We start from the raw sequence: 24811 nt of genomic DNA, 5'->3' as shown, positions 1-24811 counted from the left end.
TGTACCTTTACACACAAGCAGGGAAAGAAAAAAGTGTCTTTTGAAGTTCTAATTGGCTTTAACAACTGTCTGTGACTGACAGTGTAAGAAAAACAGGAGTGAAAATGCTGTTAACAACTGCAGAAATATTCCTAAGTGTGCTGATGGAATTTCTAAATATACATTTTCAGTACACAGAAATAGAAAATAAATCTTGGTAAACCAGGTGGCTGAGTATTTGGATCAAATGCATTTAAGCCTTAAAATAATCTTTGCAAACAGTTAATTGCTCATGAATTCAAGGTACAAATTTCTTCTGTGTGTTTGTTTTTGAAAACAAAGATGCAGCGTCCTGTTTTTTCAGCAATTTTTGTGTAGCAATTTCAGAGGTAGATAAAGAGTGATGTTTGCTGCTGGTGGAGAAGGATGATCTTGGCTTGCAGAACCTGGGGGAAGGCTTCTGGCTTTTCGATATCCATTGTCCTGGAGTGTCCTGTTGTTTTGCAGGGGAGGAATCACCTCTCAGTGCCATTCTGCACTCAGGCACTGTGGTTGCCATCAGTACAGTGGGAAGGTTCCTGACAATTGTGATTCTGGAGCAGTTGCTCGTTGTGGGCTTTAAATGTGACAGCAAGCAAGACACAAGAATAGTTCTTCATCACGTCAGTTCAGTGTATCATGTGTGATAACCTGATCTGAACATTAGATGTGAAAAGCCTTTGCTCTGGTAGGCTGCATTTGGGGAAATGTTAATATTTTTTCCTACTTACCTCTCCTTGTACTCTAGCTCTTTACGAGTGATGATGTTCATGTTGATGTTTTTCAGTGGCCCATCTGAGGCTCACTTGGGTGACATATGTTCTGTACCTAATCAAGTGGAAGAGGAAATAGGCAAAAAACAATGTGTTCTCTGATCTCTTGAAGCTGGAGCTGTGGTGGTGAGGCAGGAAAGGATACATCAGGCCAAAGGTGAAGGAAGAGAGTGCAGAAAGCTGTGCAGCTGCAGTGCAGAGATCCTGAGACAGTGGGCACAGATGGAGCAACATGCATGGGTCATGTGCAAATCCTCTCCATTGCTGTAAATTTACCCAGTTATGTCTTCCCAATGCCTCTCCCAGTGTGGCTGTTAGCCCTGCACACTGCTGTATCCCATCCTCTTAATCCCAGTGGAAATTAAATGAGATTCTTTTTTAGCATAAATGCTGTGATCTGAGTTTCTATAAGAACAGTCAGTATGTGTTTTATGCAGCTTTAAAATAATTGCTCTTCGTAAGTACTCACTGAAAGTTTGTTTTTCAACAACTTTTACTTTCTCCTTCAAAATGAACACATCCCCCAGTGGATCAGCACCTTCACAAAAAGTTTTACCAAATCACAACAGTGTATGTTCTAGGCAGTGTAATTACTCACAAAGTGCACAAAGCACCGTGCTGTGTTGTGCTGAAGGTCTATTTCAACCATCTGGTGCCTCCCTGTGGCTCCTGGGCACAGCTCTTCAAAATCAGCACACAGTTTCGTGTTCCTTCTGTGGCACTGACAATATTCCTACTCTCCCTTTGTTCAGGTGCAGCTGCAGTGATACAAAGAACTGTCTTGCTGAACTCCTCCAGCTTCAAGATCTCTTCCTTGTCCATTTCCTTGTTCACAGTGTACACTTGACAAAAACTCATGTGTTCTGTTCAGCTTTGCTTGCTGATGTCCTGAGCAAGGCAGGGAAGGGACAATTCCCAAGATCACAATTAGCATGGCAACTAAACAAACGAGAATGTGCTGGTATAGGAAAAATGTTGCTGCATGCAGCTTTTTAAAAAGTCCTCTGTTCCAAAAACTGCCAACAGCATGTAGTTTTCCTGAGCGGGTTTGTTGCTGCACAAGTGAGCAGGATGTAATTTGAGCTTCACAAATACAACAGAATCGGGTGTCTTGTTTCCAAAATGGGCTCACAGCCTCTGTTGATCTCTGCAGCCTTCTTGTTGCCGATAACGAGTAGTAAACAGAGCTGTGTCAGAATGTGAACGATGGGTGTGACAGCAGTAGGGAGCAGCAGGATTCAGTGTGCACAGTCATCTCTTCAGGGGTGGTGGTGGAGTGTAAAGCTGGAACCCTTGGGGACACTGTCCCTTCCATCTGTGTAACAGGGCTGTTGTCACTGCAGGCACCTGCTGAGCGGATCTGGCACGGAGGACAAATCACTATGTTTGTGGAGATCCTGGCAAAACTTCAGCGAGAGCACTTGTGCACCAGCACTAGTGGTACCCAGAAAGCTTCCTGAAGTAGCAGTGATTTTAGTGTAGATTCAGTAAAAACTGGTTGGACAGGGAAATGGAAATAATGTTGTTATCAGTGTGTCCACATTGAATGTGGTAGTGGTAGTATTACAGCAGGAAATCATCACCAACAAAACAACCCCCCAGAGAATTGCATTTTTAATTGGTGTGTTCATAGTAGTAGGAGCTGTGTAGATTTGGTCTGAGAAGAATATACAGGCAAGGTTGAGAACAAAAAGGACAGTAAGAGTTCATGCATGTTCTTGATGTTCTGTGCTGCTGGGATTTCTCACACTTTCCTTATGGTGTTGGAGTGCTGGAGGATGCTGCAGTCTGCTGTGGCTCCATCAGAACCCACAGTGTTGTACAGATCCTGTCCAGTAGTGACTGAAGGGCAAGCTTTGCACTCCAGGTATCATTAAAAGGTGATCTTTGGAATCCAGTGTGCTTCAAACAGTTCAGCATGTCTGTAGATAAGTGGAGTTCCTGTGCTGGATGTTACAGCTTTTACTTTATTTGGAGCATTTCTTAGGGATAATTAAAGTTTATAGAGAAGGAAATTGCAGGAGAGTATGCTTTTGATTTGCTACTACTGCTTTTATCTCAGATCTCAGATTACTCTATAAACATCAAATGAGTCTTTGAGCACAGAGCAGGTTAGAATTGCACTATCTTTACACTGAATAAAATGAAGGCCAGAAAGTTAAGTGATTTGGTGAAATTATCAAATGAGAGTGTCGCCATGCAGCTGGTACACTTAGGCATCATGAAAGCAACATGATTTTACCTCGTTATGTAAATGTTAGATCAAGGAACTGGGGGCATGAAGGGCAGAAAGGATCTCTTATTTCACAGCTTTCAAGTGAGGCAGTTTTTATGGGAGGATGTTCTATGCTTGTACTTTAAACACTACTGGGAACAACCACAGAACTGCCAGGCATAATCTAGTGGGAGGAACTACTATAAAAGGTGAAATACAGAAATCTGCTGCTCTCTAGCCCCAAGCACCATCTCTCTTTGAGCAGAAAGCACATGGATCCAAGGGATGAAAGATCTAACCTACCAGTAACCACTGGTGCTGCCAAGGCTTAGTAGTAACTGCAGCAGGCTGAGTCAGCGATCGCTGGCTGGAGGAGCCTGGTGGATGGCAGCAGGATAATGCTATCACATTGTCACATCTTTTCAATCTGGTGTGCTTTGCTCACAAGTTCACTGAGCATTGTTTTCTCTTGGAAATTCTTCAGCTGTGTGGCTGATGGAGGGTTTGGAAAGTTCCCATGAAGGCTGTGGGTTTTGAAGTGTTTTCTGCCTGCACTTGATTTTAATTGAAAATGTTTATCCCACCGTTTCCCCAGTTTTTATTGAGATGTACTATACATCTGGTTTGTTAAAAGATAGTTGTATATGGCTAGTGCAGATGCTGTTTACACTTGAAAACAATTAAATTTTTTTTTTTAATCTCTTCACTGTTGCTGTTCTACCACAGACTATTTTGCAAATAATTTACATGTATTGGTGAAGCATATCAATATCGATTTTACTTATGAGGCTAAGTTAAATAATTCAAAGACAGATCTCTAGTGCTTTTTGTTATGTATACTCAGAATTATTTAAATATTAATTACCACTGATCTCTAATTGAGAACCTTTTCACATTACTTACTCCACCCATGTGCTGTTACAAGTAACCATTTTGATTTCTGCAGATCTGGGTAAATCTAAGTGCTAAAACCTTTCATACATCATCAGAGTGCAAAAGCAGTGCAAAATCCTTAGTTTGTATTTCTCATTCAGCATTTGCTAATAGTTTTATTTAAGCACAGTGACTCTCTAACTGTGTTGTTTGTGTATTTCAGTCCTATAAGATCATCAACTTTGCTCCAAGTCTGCTGCAAATCATAGTATCAGATCAAGTTGAATTTCCAGTGCGTCAAGCAGGTGAGATAAATCCTTTGTTCCATTTTCTTTCAGTAGAAAGTCAGTCTGTTATTGGAACAGACTCTTGAACTGTTGCAGTGTAAGTCAGTTCAGGTTTGTTGTGAAGGAGGAAATGAAAAGGATCTATCTTGGCTGTTTCTTTCCTACAAGAGGGTCAGACAAAGCCATGGGGATAGGGTAGAGTCCTGTTTGACTTTCTGTGTGTGTAGTGATCCCTACTGGATTGCTGTGATAGTGATGTGAAAAAAGCATCATTTCTACTCCAAAGTGAGCACCCTTAGGTATTATTTGTCCTGGTGGTGAAGAGGTAATGACGCCAGGATGTGTGAATTTAGAAATAGAAAAGTGTATCTTGTTTGAATATGTGTTTCTCTGTTTGAATTTCTCTTCCTGGAAAAATGAAAATTTCTGAAAAACAGAAATAACTCTTTAGTTCCTAGATCAAGGGTAGCCACATGCATTTAGTCTGTATCTTGGTGACTACTTATAAGTAGATATGAGGGAAGGTCACACCACATAATTAATTAATACTGTTTCATTCATGGCTTTGTTTTTATCCTATGGAACAGCATTTCCCATAGAAGCACTGCTGGGTTTTTTTTTGGTACAGATCCCATTAATCCCCTGAGTGCTTTGGGGCGTGTTGACATATTCTGTTTGTCATGCTGGCCTTTGTTTTTTCAAAGATAATCCAACTTTGAATGGCGTTGTTAGTCCATTCTGTAGTAAAGTTTGATGCTTAATCTAAACTCCATAAGGTCATTTTTATAAATTAATCATTTCAGTATCATTCGGGGAAAATCCCCAACTATGTAGAATGTAATTTTTTTTTAACAGAATGGGGTGTAAAGTAGAAAAGCACATTGAAGTTACATTTGTAAGCCAACAGATTTCCCTGGGAATTTTTTAAAAGCCAAGAATTTGTATAACAACAAGATCAATGGACAAAGCAGATTAAAGTCTTGGGCTGGTCTTTCAGGACCTGTTTCTTGTCTGACTTGTCTGGCATGTCATAGACAAAGAGCTGTTTTTCCTCTGGCTCCTATAAAATATTTTACAAGCTGCATGTTTTCATGCTTTGCAATTTGTTATCACCAAGAAAAATGATTGTACCCAAGGATATCTTATTTATACTTCAAAACCCTAGCTAGTAATCAACCAAAACAGTGTGCAGACACATCAGAGTTTATTAAGAACATTCCTTTAATGCCTCACACCATATTTCCTATGTTTCCTGCAGAATGCCTACAGGCATTTCAATACTCATGCATAAAGGCTGCTTTATTTTCTGTTGAAGATTAACTTTATTTTCCTTGTTTTTTCATGTGAGGCAGAAGGGAAAAATTCTAAGGGATTATGGGAAATCCTAATAGTGAGATAAAGCTTAGGGAATTCACAACAAACATTTCTGTCTGAATAGAAGGTAGGCCACGTGCCAGTTTCACACTGGGCATTTCCCCAAGCTGAGTGTCCCATCTGTGTGTGCAGGAATTGTTTACAGGAGCCTTTCAAAGCTTCACTCACTGAGCCTGAGTAGTTGTTTTAGGGATGAGGGAAAACACAGATAAGTGGATTTTTGTTGGCTTGTTTAGCATGATAGGATATTATGTCCATATGGATCCTGCTGTAGTAAAGAATGTACCTCGAGAGATGCTGAGGGAAATATTATCCTGTTGTGTTCTGATCAGGTGCTTGAGGTGTGAAAAAAGGCATTTTTTCCTGTGTGAAATCCTAAGAAAAATGGTTTTCTGACTCAGCTGTTCTCAGTGCCCATAGTTAAGAATTCAGATTGTGGTTTTCAGTTTCCTTTTCAGCTGTTCTACAAGCTGAGCACTGGAAAATACGTGTTAGAATTAAACTCTTCTTTCCCCACTGTGTGTCCTTAGCTGCCATTTACCTGAAGAACATGGTGACACAGTACTGGCCAGACCGAGAACCTCCCCCTGGAGAAGCAGTTTTTCCCTTCAACATTCACGAGAATGATCGGCAGCAGATTCGGGATAACATTGTGGAAGGAATCATTCGTTCTCCTGACTTAGTGAGGTACTTCCATTGCACTGAGATGTTTCTGTTGCTCAGCTTTTCAAACCTCCCGGTCTGGATGTTGTTAAAGTGAGAATATCGATGTTTTGGGAGATGAAACAAGTGCTTTTTTTGCAAAAGTAATAATAGTCTGTTTGCACTTACCTCTGCATGCTTGTTTTTCAGAAATGCAGTAGGCTGGCAGAGAGCCCTGGGATGTGGTTTATCCTCTCAGGGTGTTGTTCCAAGTGTCTTGTAACACTTGCTGCAGTGACAGCCTGGCTGTTTGGCTGATTCAAGGCAGATAGGGCTGTCTGCAGTATAGAATTAACCATTCAGGGAAATGCTGTCCAAGATCTGGTTTCTCTTTTCTAGTAGCCCTTTTCTTAATTGCTTTATCAATTTTGATATGTAATCCCAGTATTTAATATGTATTAGTGTTCTTGGTTTTAAGGTGTTAAAAGAATGCAGAATTGCTGTCCTCTTTTTGCTGGAAGAATGGCAAAGACTCACAGACACACTACATTCTCTAATTGTTCACCCCTCAAAGTGTTGCTGATAGGATGGGAACTCATATTTTCTGCAGGCTTTTTTTTTCATTGCTTAGCAGAATTAAAAGTATTTCTTCACAGCTTCCAGTTCAGTGCTACTCAGCTTTTTAGTCACACCTTGCTTTAGTCAATCAACACTCCTGCCTTGCCTCACCGTTGTGAGTGACATCTAAAAGTGTGTGGCAGGAGAGAAATAGTGAGATGTTTTTTACCTGATTGTCTCTGCTATATGCTTTGGAGGTTGAGAAAATGCTGTTCTAGAAGATCCCAGGAAAATTGTAATTTCTTGAGGAACCTGTGGCTTGGATCATAACACAGGCCATTATTCTTTGAGGAAAACATACAAATTTGTGTTTTTTGTGGTTGCTTTCAGCTTGATAAGCAAGTATAAACATTCATTTTCAAAGTACAAAGGGAACTCGTTTCATGAACAAGTAACTCTTTCTAAATGCTGCTTGATACATGTTGAGAGGGAAGAGGGAGGGAGAAAAGTAGCTAAAATGTTCTAAAATGAGTTTCTTCTTTGAAGTTAAATCCTGTCAGATTTTTTCTTTTCCCCTGCTACTTCCCAAAACTCTTTTAGTGCTGTCAAAATATACCTGATACTTGTGACATAATATATATATTTTAACCACTAAACCAAAATTTGGGGTCTATCCTTTAATTTAAACACCACACCACCACTTTATTAATTTATATTTCTTTTCCCCCCTGCTGCAGAGCCCAGCTGACCATGTGCCTTCGTGCTATCATCAAACATGACTTCCCTGGCCATTGGACAGCTGTGGTGGACAAGATAGGATATTACCTGCAGTCTCCAAACAGTGGGAGTTGGCTTGGGAGCCTCCTGTGCCTCTATCAGCTGGTGAAGACTTATGAGTGAGTTGATGTCCATCACTAGATGAGGAATTGGTGCTTTCAGTCTGAGCTGATTGCTGAAAATGGCTTTCTTAAGAGCACTGGCAATTCTACAAGGGAATTCAGATAGAAAATGGGAATTAATAATTGTCATGTGCTTCCTTTCCTGCAAATAAATGAAAAATATTCATCATCTTTATAGCATTAGTGAATTGAAGGTGGAGCTGCCAGCAATAATCTGTATGAATTTACTGAGATTTTTTTTCTTGAGGCTTTGTACTTTTGATCTGGCTGTAAAAAAAACCTTAGGTTTATAACTTCCTTTGTTTGAAGATTCCCCAAATTCTAGATGTGTGAATGCAAATTATATTCTGCTTTTATGTCATGAATCTAGTGCTGTTATTATCATACTCCTATTGCATATTGTTACCTGTAGCATCCTCCTGATAGTCTAAATCCACAAAGCATAAATGAGGAGCAATGCAGTGGGGCTTATCACTCATTTTTAAAAATTTCCTATTGTTAGAAACATATGTATAAACCACACAAAAAGAGTATAAATGGAGAAAGAGAATCAGTTCCAAAGCAAGGAATTGTCTTTCCCTTTCAATGGTTGTTCACCCCTATTTGTTCAGCACCCAGCTTGGGTTTGGCATTGGTGTGAGCAGCAGAGAAATTCAAGTCCTTGCTCCTGTGAGGTGATAATTCAGTGGTAAACTGTAGCTCTTCCTCTCAGTAACTGCACTTGTATAAGGTAACATTTGTTGTTTTCCATTTTTTTGTTTATAGGTGTTTCTAGTGAATTTGCACAAATGGTTCAGATGTGGGTTAGAGGGCAGGGAGAGTGATTGTGTGATTTTCTGGGGGTTTTTTATTTTTTTATTTATTTTAGGCACAGAAATTAAATTGTTGGTGGGAAAAAGACCTTAAAATCTCCAGTGTGTAGATCCTGGACCAACATTTTTTATTTCCTTTGCAGATACAAAAAGGCAGAGGAACGAGATCCTCTCATAGCAGCCATGCAAATATTTTTGCCTCGGATTCAGCAGCAGATGATCCAGCTTCTGCCTGATAACTCCCATTACTCTGTACTGCTGCAGAAACAAATCTTAAAAATCTTCTATGCTCTTGTTCAGGTTGGCATCTGTGTAGAGGGAAGCAAACTTTTAGTTTGCTGGGCACAAGGACCTTTTTCAGTACACTGGGGTGTGATTGAATAACAATACCCATATAGCTGGGAAAAGTCATGTACAGTAAACAGCTGTTATAGAAATAGGATATTTATAGATTTTTCTACTTTGAAGCCAATCACATGATCTCCCAGATTAAATTTTTAATGAATGTAGGTACTTCTGCACATTCCATCTGTAAGCTTGCTAGAGAAGTGTTCCTATTTTTATAAAGTTGCACATAGCCTGATATGAACTGTGTGGGTATCTAGATTGTGTGTTTGGCCTCTGAAAGTGTCAGTAATGGATATTGTAGTGTAATTGTCAAATACTGCACTTCAGGAGGTGGCCTTTCTCATTATCTTCTGAAGATCTGGCAGATACTATTTATTGAGGCACATGCACTTCAGGAGGTGATCTTGGCTTTTACAGGGATGGGTTTGGTGAGGGAGTGCTTAAAACCAGATCCTTTGTAAGGAGCAGTCTGAAAATTCTTACTGGGGGTTAGAAAACTAAAATAGTTTGTTATGAAATGGATGGAGGATTAAAAAGATACCAAAGTGCTATTTTTCATATCAGTAACTTGCCTGAATATTGTCACTTTGCTTTGGATTTTGTAGAGAAGTAAGATTTACTGGATAGTAGTAAGGAGTACATTTTGCTCAAATGCTATTGGTTTGCCCAAACCCTGTAATACAGGTGCTGCTGTGGTCCTAAAAGGTACCTGGGTGCTTGGGCTGTTGAGAAGAAGAAAAACAGATTTGGCAAGTTCTCAGACTAAGGAACTTTCCTCAAATTGTATCTGCTCAGAAATTCCTCCCTAAATTGTACCAAGAGAGATACAATCAGAGTAGTATTGATATGTAACCTAATTACTTTTAATTTTACCTGAAACCTCATCTTCCTTAGAATGTAACTACTGCACAAAGATCTGCCTCTTACAGAGAAAAATAGTATTTCATCCCTGTTTTTTCCCTTGTTTCAGTATGCATTGCCCCTCCAGTTGGTGAATAACCAAACCATGACTCAGTGGATGGAGATCTTCCGGACCATCATTGATAGAAATGTCCCTCTGGTGAGTTTTAGCTTTGCAGAGACCTCTGATGTGTGCTGGCATGTGAGGAACAGGCAGTGCAAAAGTTTTTGAAGTGTTCTTTTAAGATTTCTGTTTAGGATTCTTATCCTTGGATTTTTGAGCTGGAGGGATGTAGTATTCAAATACGTCAGAGAGTTTGTATTTTTTAATTTTTGAAAATTAAAGTACAGGCATTGTGCAGGTATTGCACATATGGATTAGATTGGCTAATTAAGGTGATTTAAGAGAACCAAAGCTTTAGTCCATGCTGTGTGTTTATATTATTTTACTCAACAAGGAATGTTTAAAGCATAATTGCTCTCAACAAATGATGTAACTCATTTAAAATAAATTTATTTGTTTGTAGGAGACTTTGCAAATTGATGAAGATGACAGACCAGAGCTGGTGTGGTGGAAATGCAAGAAGTGGGCATTGCATATTGTAGCTCGTCTCTTTGAAAGGTAACAACCTACAAATGTTTATATTCTCAAATATAAAGGCAGGGAGAGATTTGAAAAGAAATCCGTAAACATGGAAGTTACAAAGCTTGTGAGAAAATATCAGGGGTGTTTATTGACTATAATATTGTATCTTAGGATAATTTAAGAGAAGAAAATGGAAGTGAGGTGTTATATGGGAAAGGATGGCTTAGAAGGAATCTGTGGTAAAAGTTTCCTTTGCTGATGCAAGACCACTCAGGGTCCTTTATGGTTTAGAAAGAACTGTGTTTTCCTGACACTTTCACAGTGTAAATATCTGTGTCCTTTTCTTTCTGAAGATATGGAAGTCCTGGAAATGTAACTAAAGAATACTTTGAATTCTCAGACTTCTTTTTGAAAACCTATGCTGTGGGCATACAGCAGGTAAGCACAGTTCATTTTTTATGAATTGCATTATTTTGGCTGAAGAAATGTATTAATTTTCAACAGTGTGCTTGTATCCAAGTTCATTCATTAAATAAAAGTGAAGAGAGTCTGGCAGGTTTTCCTTGTAGTGATTGAGAAGTTCTTTAGAACTTCCATACAGCTGAGGTATAATAACACAATTTTTCAGCAGGTCAAAAAGCCCTGCAGGAAAATTCTCAAAAAAAGGCAAGTGCTGATGAAATGGTGTTATGAGTGTGTATGAGCACTCCTGGTACAACTGAGAGGAACAGTTTTGATGCAGAGGCCTCATTTCCTGGAAAGGTGTATTTTCAGGGCTGTCTTTACCAAGTGCTTTTGGTGCAGAAAATTTAGGCCTGGTAATCCAGTGATTCTGTTTTATTTCAGGAAGATACAAACAGATTAGTCTGGAGAACAGCAATGAACACTGTTTTATACCTGGAAAGCATATTATGTGAAAATACAGCATAAACTCAGTTTGCAAGGAAATTATTTTTGCCAGGAAATGCTAATTATTTGTATTTGACATGGTATGTGGAGACAGTTCAGTTCTGATAAAGTTGCTAAACAAAATTACTTTTCTCCATACAGTTTGACAGCAGAATAGTTTATCCATCAGGAAAAACTAAGGAGAGGAATGGTTGTGGTAAGGCTGTAGATTAAATGAGAAGGGAAACAGTCTAATATCTGTTCTAAATTCCTTTCAATGTGTTAACTCCTGAGTGGAAAAATAGACTCCCATGGGCAGTTAGAATTTGAAATACTCAAAGTTAGTCTGTTAAGGTATTAAACTATGTTTAATATGCAGGGGGGACAGTTAGCTTTCAAGATAAATGTGTTGGATAATCTGCACATTTCTTCAATTTCTGGCTCTTAAAGAGCAATTTGTCATGACTCCTTGCAGAGTTAGTAAGAATTCTATTGTGAATATTACATTACTAAGCCTTTGTTACTTATTCATCAGTTGGTAAGTGCTGACATTGTGCTAGAGTCTGGATAAGATATAGACAATTCCTGTCCCAGGAGCATCTCAAATAAAAGGCTTAACATCAGACTTAGTATTCCTAATAAAGGGACTATATTCAAAATAAAATTTATTGTAATGTTCTGAAGGATTATGAAGCAGCATTGTTCTGCTGAAAGCATATGACTCAAAATTTTGTTCTGCATTGCCCTTGGTTTTTATTGTTATTCATGTATGTGCCACTTCTTTACACTTACTAATAATTCATCTGCTATTAGTGCAGATTAGTGGCTTTGTACTCTGTTTTTTCCTTAGTAGAGCAAACCTTTATACCAAGAAAGCTTTGTGTGATAGAGTTGGTAATAGCTGGGTGATATTATCTACAGTAGGCAATTGAAGTTAAGGGGTTTGCATCTCTTCTGATTCACAGATTTAGGTGAACCTATTTTTCTCTCCTGGTTTAGTATTTTCATTCTCATCACTGTCCTTCCAAGTAATTTGTCTTTAGGCACCTGTACATAAATATGAATGCAGACACCACTCAGCAGGTATAAAACCACCAGTTTGAAAATCTCACTGTGCCTTTTTCTTGCCTGTTCCAAATTTTTCTGAGGCCTCTATAAACTGTGAGACTATTAAGGTATATCTCTGGTTTATAATCACAAATGATCACATGGTAGGGCTAGTAGAAAAGGTGAACATCTGCATCAATGTTTGCAGGAATAGAACCTTGATATTTAAATTATTTATGATTTTTGGATCAAAGGCATTACAGGGATTTCTAATACTAGAACATCTGCTGTAAAGCTAATTTATCTGTTCATGTATATTCACTGAGGAAGTGCACTGCATGTTTATGCATGAGACTGAATTTTCAGTCTTCATTTAAAATATCAATTTGTCATTTCTTTAGGTTCTCTTAAGAATCTTAGACCAGTACAGGCAAAAAGACTATGTTGCACCACGTGTTCTTCAGCAAACATTGAATTATCTGAACCAAGGGGTGATTCACTCTATAACATGGAAGCAAATGAAGCCACACATACAGGTCAGTGGATAAAACCCAGTTATAAACAATGCATGCCATCAGAGAGATTGAAAAACATGCCCCCCAAGTTTTGTGGTTTTAAAGGAAGTTTCATGAATCATTCAGCAATTGGTCTGGAAAATAAAATAGCATTTCTACACAAATGTGGTTGTGTTTTGCAATTTTGTCACTGCCTTTTATTGGAGATACTGTTAACTCAATCAAATATTCTGTTCCATAAGTTCTTTATTTTAATTTTTACAGTCTGCTAGACAGTCAGAATGTTCTGGCTTTTATTAGTTGCTGGTGTTCAGAATTATCTATAGATTTTTGAATGTAGTGCAAAGATAGTGCACAAAGAGAACATTCACCTAAGAGGAACTAAACCCTCTTTTAAGGACATGTTTTATAAGTGAACTAAGAGCAAATGAAAAGTAATTTTCATGTTCTTTTACATTTTCATATCATAAGATTCCCTTTGTTGTTAGTTAATTCCATGACTTTTAAGAGGAAGGACTCTATTCTTGTGTTAAGCATTGCACTGGTGAGATGCTTCTGCAGAATGCAATATTCTATTTCCAGACCATGTCCTGAAGTATATTTTGTGCATGGTAATGTATGATTATAAAGACAGATTGTATAATTACTGCTGCTGTCTGGGACTGGTTCAAAAGGAAAGTAACTATAATGGTGTGGATTTGTTTCTGTTAGACAAAATAAAACAGTGCTGCTCAAAGGAATTTAAAAGTAAGCCTAGTAATTAGTGTGTGGTGGAGAGAAGCTGTACTGGAATTTGACTTTATGTGTACTTACTTGTATTTGGCTTTTCTAAAATCAGAGTATAACAGAAGAGGTGATATTCTCCCTAATGTGCTACAAAGACGAGGATGAGGAGCTCTGGCAAGAGGATCCCTATGAATATATCCGCATGAAATTTGGTAATTTGGCTTTTTTTGCTTTCATCATAACTGCACTGCAGTTCAGGGATCAGCATGGCCACTGCAATATCTCTGACTTCACCACCAATGGCTTGAACAACAGGAAGAAGAAAATTTGTGTCTTAGATCTCACCAATCTGTAGTTAAAAGCAGGTCCAGCAAATTTGGGCCATTTGGCTGATAGCTTTGAACTAAATGATTCTCTCAAAGTGTTTTTTTTTCTACTTCACACGTGCTCAGAGCAGCCCAGCTAGATTGGTTTTCTCCCTTGTTAATTCCAATTTCAGAATGCTGGTTGCAGATGTTCCAGCTGTCTGCAGGTTCCTGCAGCTCTCACTTTCACCAGAAGAGGCCTGACTTACTCTTCCCCTAAATTGTCAGTGCCTTCAGCATTTTTCTGCCACTTATCACTACTAAATTGTAGGATAATTAGGTATATATATTCTTTCAAAAGACACAGTGCAAAATCTTGGGAGTAACACATCAGGCTGCATTGTGAATAATTACATTTATTAAAAGTCGTGTCATTGAAAAGGAGAAGGGAACTGTAAAAGTACAGTTATTTTAGCTGGAAAACTCCTGCAAGCCAGGCACCACTGAGATATATTGGCAGCATTTGGGAAATTTTAATTAGTTGATTTGGGATTTGCGTGTGTGAAAACAGATTTTAAATATTCATAGAATAATTAAAAAAAAGCTTGGAGAGTTGTTATGCAACAAATTAATTACGATATAGTGTTGATCACTGGGGTATAAAAACATCCTTGATTTTTGGTGTGTGAATTCAGTTCTCTCTGTGCAAGCAGTGAATCTTATTTTTATATGTAGCTGAGGCAGTTAAATACAGATTCAGATTGTATCATGGAAAGTAAAAAAACACCCAAGTATCAAAGTACATTAAATGGAAGTTTAGTGAGGCACTTTTTCATTTGAAACAGGAATTCCAGTGTCTGGTAGTAATTCTTAATGATGTTTTATCTTAAAGTTTTCAGGAAAAGCTGGGGTGTAATTTTAGTCACATTTTAAGAGAACATTTCAAGATCTTTTAGTTGAACTCAGTTTGTGTAGGGATGTTTGGATTAGAACATGTTCACTGCACAGATTTTTTTTTCCCAATATATAAATTACACTTTCAATATGAATAGAGGAGGTTTACTTGCAGTGAATGATACTAAAAAACTTGACCTTTCAGCAGACATAAAACTACCCCAGAACTAAGTAGTTTTTATGTACCAAAAGTTTCCCATGAGGTTTTAATAAAATCAAGTCAAAAACGTGTACACATGTTATACAGATGGTACTGGAATGTATTGTTGTTCTTCCTATAGGGGTTTTAATTAAAAAAAGAGAATTTTTCATCCCTTATATATGGTCTCAAAAGAGCTAATGAATAAATAGCATATTCTTAATTAAGGAATGAAGAGTGGCAGTGGATTTGGGAAGCAAGAATTAAATGCTTTTATAAGGTATGAGATACAAACTTGAGTCTGACACTTTAACCATGAAGTGAAGACAACCATGCCAATAGTTTGGAAGTTATATATTCATCCAGATTTTGTGATATCTCAAAAACAAGGTTTATAAAAAATCTATTGTTCAGAAAATGTTTGTTATGCTTTTTTCTCCCCAATTTTTTAGATGTATTTGAGGATTATGCATCCACAACAACAGCAGCACAGAATCTCCTTTACACTGCTGCGAAGAAGAGAAAAGAGGTATGAAACCAATCACTTCTACTTATTTGGATTTTCCTTGATAATGTTATTTTTCCCTTAAATTTGAAGATACTGCAGAAAGCTAGTCTTGAAAAATCTGCTTGTTGCTGCATAGTCAAATGGTTCCTGGCTGAATGCTATCAGTTTTGGGAGAATTAAAATATGGTTTGTATAAATAATATGTGAATTCTTCTTGCAGAATTAAGATTCATCTGCCAGATACAAACTGGGCTGGAATAGATCTTTATTGTCAAAACAGTTCTTGTTAACTGAGCTTCCTTCTCATTTTCATAATTTGTATTTAGACCATCAAAATGTCATGTTGGAAAAGGACATAATGGGTGTGGAAATGACATTCAACAGTTGGTTTTGCCAAGAAACTTTTCTAAGTCTAGTCAACTTTAGAAACTACTGCCAAAATCAATAAATCAAATTAAGTTGATGAGATTTTAGTCCAAGCTCTCCTTCAAAAAGATATATATTTATATACATATATGTACACATACATATGTATTTTAATATATGTGTGAGTCAAGCCAGAAAAGAAGTTAAGGGGAAGAAGATGGATGAGAGGTGCAGTTTGAGCCTCTTTGCCTTTTCATCAGCTTTTTTTGATTTGCCTTAAGACATTAATAAAAATACCTTACTTGCTATAATGTGAAATTTCAAGGAGATTAATCTAATTTTGACCAGTTTAGCTGAAAAGTTGAAAATTCTAAAGCTCTACATTTTAACTATGGAAAGATGCTACACTTAGTAACTCACAGTTGCTTTGGCCAAGATAAAATTTCTCCTTACAAATGTCATGTGATTTTTTTCAAACAATCCTATTAAAATAATTTGACAAAAGGAGATTTATGTTTTCTGTCCTGCCATAGGTGTTACCAAAAATGATGGCATATTGCTATCAGATTCTGACAGAGCCAAACATTGATCCAAGGAAAAAAGATGGAGCTTTGCATGTTATAGGATCCCTAGCAGATATTTTACTGAAGGTAAGTAGGTAAAGAAATAAAAAAAGTTTGCCATTCTTACAATCAACAGTGATTTAAAATAAAATATTCTTCCTTTATAAAGTATGACTAGCCCTTAGCCATGTTTATACAGTCTGTAGAGAGATGTGCAATCAGAATATGAGACTCTGTACATTTAAAAATATTAAAACATTCTTCCCTGGTTTTTATATCACAATTTTACACACAGATTTTTCTTCTCACGCTTTTCCCAAGCTCTGTTTGTTTGTTCCAGAGCACTCCCTTGGTCCTCTCCTGCTCTACTACTAAAATGGAAGTGTTAAGAAAGCAAACATTCATTCCATCAGCAGCATTGCCTGTGTTTCTTTATGAAATTCCCCAACAGGCTGCACTAGTTTGCTGCTGCTTCCAGGGGAAGGTTTACTTAACGTTTTACAGGAATATTTTGTCTAGCTTTCCAACTTTTTTACTCTGCCATGTGTGGCTTTAAATCTTATTTCATCTGCCAGTTGGGAGTTTTGAAAAAAGCAGGGAAGAGCAAAGAGCTTTCCTCCACTATCTTCAGAATTTTGGGTGTTTTTCTGGAATCTGAATACAAATTATCTCTAATTATTCTTGATTACAGTTTGCCTGCTGCTTTTGTAGATGGTGGAGTCCAAAGGCTTGCTCCATGTCAAAAGTAGTTGTTAAAACATTTTCACATTTATGTGAGAATGTGACCTTGTGCTGGAGACTTCTTTTTAAAAGTCATTTATTATATTTTATCTGAATTGTCTCTCTGTGCAGAATGTGTCTTCATATTACAACCAACATCTTACCAACATTTACCACCTTCTTTTTTATCAATGTGCCAATCTGTTATCTGATCATAAATACTGAAACATCAGTAGCTTTTGCAGAATTTTTGTAGATTATTTTGGATTGTAAATGTCCTTTCTCATGCTGGAGTATAACAGTAAAGAGGATGACATTGTTTGTGTTGTGAGGAGAGTTTCATATTTACATATTTCTCTCTGTCCTGAGGGGGAAAAAGGATTTATTCCATTATTTTGTTCCTATTTGAAATTTTCAATTCTGAAACATGGGGTTATAATACACATTATAAAAGAGTAATAACCCCAAACACTGCAGACTCCTTTAAAATCTTAATTTCTCATGTTTGGAATTCGACACATTGAAATAATCCATTAGCTGTTTCTGTATAAAATACTGGATTTGTAAATGTTTTCTAGCTCTTGAGCTGGCTGAGTTTGTTCTATTCAAGCTGAGGGATCCAGCTCTCTTTGTGAGAGGATACCTTTATTATATAGACAAATAACTGTATTTCCCAATGAATTTCCCAGAAATTTCAAACCAACATTTGAAATGCATAAAGGGCTAGACAAATGTATGTAAAATCAATGGTCTCTAAAATGAATTTTTCCTTTCTCCACCAGAAGAGTGTCTTCAAGGATCAGATGGAGCTGATGTTACAGAATCATGTGTTTCCCTTGTTCATGTCAAACCTGGGGTACCTCAGAGCTCGAGTAAGTTCATTTTTGCATCAGTTCCAGTATTTGCCATGCTTCCTTCCTTTGCAGTTTGATTTCATTCTGAATGTGAACGAGAGAAATAAAGTAAATCCATGGGAAAATTTAAAATAACGCTCTTGTGCGGTGGTTTTTCATCATTTTGGTTTAAAAAACGATTTTTCAGTTAAATGAATTGATGGAAGGTCTGTGTTGTATTATTGTTTACCTTTTCAAACAAACTTGAGAATCTGAGCAGTGATTGTGGCCATTTTTCATTAGCAGATCTCAGTAACTAGAGTAGTTGGATGGCTGTGAAGAATAGGCAGAATTTCCACAAGTAGGTAATGTCAGTTTGAGTGTTGCTTGAAGAAAATCCCCAAGTGCCAATATCAGTCAGAGACAAACAGTTTTCATCATTTTTTTCCTGATTTTATTCCCCCCAGAAGGACCAAAGCTATGAATGCCAATTATGTGCATACTGAATTGATTGGGATTTGGGAAAGGATGATAAAGAACTGCTTGAGTGCAAAACCTGTTACATTTAATCTATGAATAAACCATAATTAAGTGGGGAAAAAACAGCAATGCATGCAAACAGGGAGATAGCTAACATTGGTTTTGAATCAGTTAAAAATGCTTAAAATTGCCATAATCCCTAACTTGCTTCTCTTTTTGCCCTGCAGTCCTGTTGGGTACTTCATTCATTCAGTGCTTTGAAATTTCACAATGAGCTGAACTTGAGGAATGCAGTAGAGCTGACAAAGAAGAGCTTGATTGATGATAAGGAAATGCCTGTCAAAGTAGAAGCAGCCATAGCCCTCCAGACCTTAATAAGCAACCAAGAGCAAGGTGTGTGAAGTGATTCATCAGCTCTGTACACTGATCTATTGATTTTATTAGAGGCAAGGAGTTGGTGCAGGTTTATCTAAACATTTCTGCCATTTAAAGACAAAGATTTCAGAATATTTCATCGTGTTTAGGCAGCTTCACTTGCTCATTTGTTACTGTGTGCATCTCAGAACTCTGACTTGAAGTTTTTATGGCATAGAAGAAGTTAGAATCAGCATGTTTGTTTTAATGAAATAAATACTACCTGTCTTGAGTTGTCTTTTGTGAAGTTAAATAGTGTGTATGTTCAAGAAGAAAGCTGCTTATACATGAGAGCAAGAATTCCCTCAAAACTGGTTTTTAGCTGTAGTTGGCATTTCAATATTACACAATTTATACACTCTGTCTACTAGCTGTGGGCTGTAAAATTGCCTTGGATATGTTTTTTGGCTTTTTTATTTCTTTAGTGAATTCAAATTAAAAAAAAAACATTTTGTTCAAGTGTGTTTAGCTACCTGGCAGTCTGCAGATGCTGTATATTTGAGTTTATGGATTCTTGATTTCACCTAGTTTCTGTTGATTTTTTTAGCCAAGGAATATGTGAAGCCTTATGTAAGGCCAGTGATGCAGGAGCTCCTGCACATCGTCAGAGAGACAGAAAATGATGATCTGACAAATGTCATCCAGAAAATGATCTATGAGTACAGCCAGGAAGTTGCTACTATTGCTGTGGACATGACTCAACACCTGGTAAGAGAAACAGTAACATTCAGGCAATATAAATTGACTGAATAGCAAGAGAAAAAGTGAAATTCAGTCAATATAAATTGGCTGAATATCAAGAGAAATAGTAAAATCCAGTCAAAATAACAGTCCAGTCAGAAGCACATGCCTAGTTTGGTAAACATTTCATGAACTGTTTATAGTTTAAATAGTCTTCTTGTTTAAAATAATCTTTATAGGAGCCCACCTGTGGTATTTACAGTGTTTATGGGCTTTTTCTGTATGAAGCATCTTTAAAACCTATAGATTTTTTAGAGATACTGATTTTTGTCTCTGGTTTTCATCAGCCAAGCTCTAACTATTTAGCATTTCAAAAGACTTAACATAGTCAGACTTAAAAAAAAAGGAGATTTCATTTTCTCTGTTCCCCTTTAAAAAGCAGCAAGCGTATTTGTCAGTGCTGACAGCTCTTGCAGATAAGGCCTTGCTGCTGTTGCATTAACTGCCTTGCTTTTGAGTGACAAATTAGAAATGTTGAGTTTGCTCTTGAATGTCAAGCTGGTTGGTTTTGTTCACAGGCTGAGATATTTGGTAAAGTGCTTCAGAGTGAGGAATATGAGGAAGTAGAGGACAAAACAGTCATGGCCATGGGCATCTTGCACACAATTGACACCATCCTGACAGTTGTGGAGGATCACAAGGAGGTGAGGTTGTCCTGGGCTTTTTGTTTGGAAGAACTTCTCATACTGAATGAGTCAAATGCATTTGTTTGATTGCTGTGTTTCTAATTTTTTTAATGAACTGCTTTGTGTTTTTATTTCAGATCACTCAGCAGCTCGAGAGCATTTGTTTACAGATCATTGGCCTTGTTTTGCAGAAACACGTTATAGGTATGATTTAGAGATAATTTTTAGAAGAGAAAAGAATAATTTTTGATGTAAAAACATGTGAATTAATTATTGCTATCTTCCAGAAGAGAATTTAATCTTTTAGTGTGTGGGTTTCTTTAAAGAAAAAAAGGTCATTACTTTTCCATTGTGATTTGTTTCTCCTCATCTACCCTTGTACATTAGTCAGATTGGCTATTGTGTTTTGGAGGTTAAAAGCAGAAGATGCTGTTCTGATTATAATTCTGGCTAATTGTGTTAAAGGACAATGTCTACAATTACATTAGTCTCTTATGAACATGGTCTGTAATTAAATTACTGCTTTATCAGTACCCTGCACTAAAAACTACAGTTTTGTGAGAAGGCCTTTCAAAACACACAAAGGCTGAGAAAATAATATATTTTTCAGTAAATTGATTAGAAGCATTGTCTTTAATGTGCTGCTGATTTTTTTTTTTTTGGTGTGTATTTATAGTGGAAAACTATGCATATTATTGTAACTATAGCCAGAATAAGGTCTATCTGAAAGAGCCTTTTACAATTTGGTTTTTTATCTATGTATGATTTAGTTTCTAATTTCTGTCTTCTAGTTGTTATATGATTCAGGACTTGGTTTCAGATTTCAAGGTATTTGTAAGTTAAATTTCTTTTGTAAAGCACCATTTTTTTTTTTGTCTTTTACAGAGTTTTATGAAGAAATTCTGTCCTTGGCCTTCAGCTTAACATGCCAGATGATTTCACCTCAGATGTGGCAACTTTTAGGTGTTCTGTATGAGGTTTTCCAGCAGGATTGCTTTGAATACTTTGCAGGTACATCACTTCTGTCCTATTGATATTTTCACTGTTTGGGAATTCATCTCTAACCCCCACCTTATTGAGGATCACTTCCATTGAGTGTCTTGATTTAAAATGCTCATGTATTTGAGTCCTGGACTGTCTGTTCAGTGTGGGAGTGGAGCAGGAGCATATTTAAATACGAGAAGCATGTTCAAATCTGTCAGTGTGAGCAGTTGTTCTAGGGGTCCTGAACTCAAAGAAAGCTGAAATATTCAAAGTTAATGTGGAACTACAAATTGATTAGTTAAAATGGAGTCCAACTCTAGTTCCCCTTCCAAGAATACATCCTGCATGGTGCATTTTATGAAGAATTCTTCCAGAAAAGACTTCTGCAGGGTCTGAATTTCCTACCATATTCAAGAATCTAAGCTAATCAATTCCCTTACAGGACTACCTCCTCTCTGGTTAGCACTTTTTGTAACTATTTTCTCTTTTGCTCTCCCTGTTCTGCAGATATGATGCCTCTCTTGCATAATTATGTGACAATTGACACTGATACTTTACTGTCTAACCCAAAGCATTTAGAAATCATTTACTCCATGTGTAAAAAGGTAAGGCTTGTGATTCTGCCTGTTGTGATTATCATTATTATTAACAATCAGAGGAACAGAGTGACCTGAACATGCCCAGGTGGTGCCCAGGCATTTCAGAACTAAATGAATTTTGGTCTCAGTTCAGTTCTGAGCACACCCAGCACCTTCACACTTTTTCAGTAACATGCTTTTAAAAAATTCCATGCAAAGATCTGTGTGGGAGAAAGTTGCTCTTCATCTTGACTCTCTCCTATGGAGAGCTATTTTGGGAGGTAGAGGAATTAATGAAGCCTGATTTCCTTGGGTTGTGTATCCTGCAGTTGGACTCTCTGCTTGTCAGCTAAGGTGTGAACTCATTTGAAGTTCTTCCTACATTTATCTTGTTTCTCTTTTATGCTGAGTCTCTCATGTATAATAAAAGATGAGCTCATGCTGCAGTCCTCCTCAGATTTGGGGCATTGTAGAGTTTTAGGCATCTAGCTACCTGCTTATTTGTAAAAAAATTATGTATTTGAATGTGAGGATTTTGCTTCTTTGTCAGGTTTGATTGCCAGTGAGCATGGGGTTGGAGAGTACTGGGAGGAACCACTCAGTTTCATATTTATGTGCCTAAGCACAGAGTGACTGCACACATCTTGTTCTGAATCAGAAACTAGCCCAGACATAGCACTTCACTTTGCCAGGCTGTTAGTCTGCCAGTGACCATTAGAATTGAAGTGAAAAAATGGAAACAGAATGGGGAAAACATCAGTGATCCTTATAGGTGACATTTCTGTCTAAAAAAGGGAAAGTGAGGACATGTAAAGAATATAACATTCTTTAAGAACTACAGCAATTTCTCTACATTTAAAAATTCACCTACAGCTACTTATCCTTGTTTATGTCATGTAGAGATGAATTATGTGTCTTAACTCCTCACAAAATTTAACATGAATAGATAGATACATGCTGTGGAGAGATTTTTGGATGTGTGCAGGTACAGGAGCACTTGCTCTCAGTGCTGTCAGTGACTACTGAGAAATTAAATTGTCATTCTGGTCGTTAGGTACTGACAGGAGATGCAGGAGAAGATGCAGAGTGCCATGCAGCCAAACTGCTAGAAGTGATTGTTCTTCAGTGCAAAGGACGGGGTATTGACCAGGTGAGATTTATTGAACAGCTTTTCCCTTTTATTGCTTTCTAGTGATTGGTGATTCCTGAGAGAAACAGTTGGAGTTGGAGAATTTAGTAGATGTTTCTTTCATTGTTTAGAAATTTGTGCATGCTTGCTTTTATCTGAATCAACTCACTCATTTCAAACTTTAATGAGAAATTTAACATCATTTTACATTTATTAGGAAAAACTTACATTATGGATTCAGGTAATTTAATATTTAATGCCTGTTAGTTTTGAAATTGTTTGATATCTTTCTTTAAAGATGAGAATGCCTTTGAGTTTTTTCCTAAAGGATTTATACATGCTAGAACAAATTCCACCAATGGCCCCAAATACCCTGCTCTGTGCTCAGAATAACATTGCAATTTTTAGCTCAGGGAAGAGCTGTTTTGGGGAAAATTTTTAAGCATATGATTGGAGGCTTTTTTTTAGTATTTAAATTTTTTATAGAAAAAATTTCTATAAATTTTCTATAATTTCTATAAAAATTTTCTATAATTTCTATAAAAATTTCTATTAATTTTCTATAATCTGGCACGTGTCTAATGACTATTTTATTTTTTTTTCCCCTTTTCCTTTTTCCTGCTGCCCAGTGTATTCCCCTCTTTGTGGAGGCAGTTCTGGAGCGTTTGACTCGAGGGGTTAAAACGAGTGAGCTCCGTACCATGTGTCTGCAAGTTGCCATAGCTGCACTCTACTACAATCCTGACCTACTTCTGCACACCTTGGAGAACATCAGATTTCCACACAACCCTGAGCCCATCACTGCACAGTTCATCAACCAGTGGATGAATGACACAGACTGTTTTTTTGGGCAAGTATTGAGTTTCTTTTTCTTTTTTTTTTTACAATATTTGGAGCTGACCAGCAAGTTTTCAACATGTTAACCTTTTATCTGAAACACTGTATACATACTTCCTGTTCTATATTTTATAAGTTATTTTTAACAGCTCCATTTAATTTAAAAAAAAACATACTCTGTCCAGCGAATCCCACGCTCTGATTTTAAATTGATTTTCACAATCAACTTGCATATTTATCATTGTGCCATTGACTCCTTAGCACACTCCTGGACTGAAATGTCACTCTGACCTCCCCTGAGTGTGTTTGTGCTGCACTGGTGTGCACTGAGGCAGGAGCTGAACATTTGTAAAGTTAATGAAGGGGAACAAAGCCTGTCATCACCTAGCAAAGCAGCAGCTTGATGCTGAGCTGAGGTGAAGTCCAGTGCTTGCCTCTCAGCTGAGATGTGGTGTCTGACTGTGAGATTTCGATCCACTTCAGGGCAAAGCAGGCAGTCAGATGTAGTTAACAGCTACCTCTCCTTCCTGCTTGAGTTTTGTTTTGTTGTTGTTGAGGGTCTGGCTAGGCTGCAGTCTTCAGTACTGTGAGCTACAGCTTAATTTTCAGCTCTTCTGTGTTGCTTTTCAGAAAGCATCAGCTACTGAAACTGCTGTTCAAATAAACTTGTATTTGGAGCTGAGACAAAAGTTGACAAAGCCTGTGAAAATGAAAAGTTCAACACGTGGTTGTCATGCCTACCATTCTGCCCAGACTGCACTTGAATGGCAGCAGAAGATTAAAAATCTCTCTCTTTGATCTGCTGCTACCAGCAGTGAAATAATTATCTGTAATATTGCTTAAGCCTAAAAGTCACTCTTCCTTCTGTGCCATGTCCTCAGAATGTGGCTTCCAGGTGTAGGATAGAGCTTTTGCTATAGAATTTTATGCTCTAAGGGACTTCCTTCCTTTTCCTCAGGACAGCTCTGCTTCTAGGACACCATTTGTTTCCTTAATACTCTTAAGGGTATCATCTGAACAGGAGCTCCATATTCAGAGGTGTTACTGAACAGGAAAAGACAAATGCAAACAAAATCTGGCATTCTTGAAACCCTTTCTTGGTCAGTATGTCAGGGTGGATATCACATATCTGGTTGTATGTTGATAGTGCTCATATAGTACAGGATATTGTAT

At 37.4% G+C, this 24811-nt stretch overlaps 1 protein-coding gene across 2 annotated transcripts in view; it reads left to right on the top strand.

Annotated features, from left to right (window-relative positions):
- Positions 1–24811, top strand: part of IPO8 (importin 8) — a 40789-nt gene that overhangs the window by 4271 nt on the left and 11707 nt on the right. For both annotated transcript variants that reach the window (XM_085049446.1, XM_085049447.1), the window contains exons 2-21: positions 4103–4184; positions 6071–6227; positions 7478–7636; positions 8595–8751; positions 9770–9859; positions 10227–10321; positions 10639–10723; positions 12622–12756; positions 13574–13673; positions 15312–15388; positions 16267–16383; positions 17799–17888; positions 18557–18722; positions 19291–19451; positions 20003–20128; positions 20248–20314; positions 20996–21121; positions 21602–21699; positions 22727–22822; positions 23431–23651. In XM_085049446.1, coding sequence (XP_084905572.1) covers positions 4103–4184; positions 6071–6227; positions 7478–7636; positions 8595–8751; positions 9770–9859; positions 10227–10321; positions 10639–10723; positions 12622–12756; positions 13574–13673; positions 15312–15388; positions 16267–16383; positions 17799–17888; positions 18557–18722; positions 19291–19451; positions 20003–20128; positions 20248–20314; positions 20996–21121; positions 21602–21699; positions 22727–22822; positions 23431–23651 — 2405 coding nt within the window. The remainder of the gene's footprint in view (positions 1–4102; positions 4185–6070; positions 6228–7477; positions 7637–8594; positions 8752–9769; positions 9860–10226; positions 10322–10638; positions 10724–12621; positions 12757–13573; positions 13674–15311; positions 15389–16266; positions 16384–17798; positions 17889–18556; positions 18723–19290; positions 19452–20002; positions 20129–20247; positions 20315–20995; positions 21122–21601; positions 21700–22726; positions 22823–23430; positions 23652–24811) is intronic.

Source organism: Lichenostomus cassidix, chromosome 1Ab (genome assembly GCF_008360975.1).
Source record: "Lichenostomus cassidix isolate B80296 chromosome 1Ab, HeHo_3.0, whole genome shotgun sequence".
In the NCBI taxonomy this organism is placed as follows: Eukaryota; Metazoa; Chordata; class Aves; order Passeriformes; family Meliphagidae; genus Lichenostomus; species Lichenostomus cassidix.
Note: the sequence above shows the minus strand (reverse complement) of the source record. Positions and strands in the feature narration are given on the sequence as shown.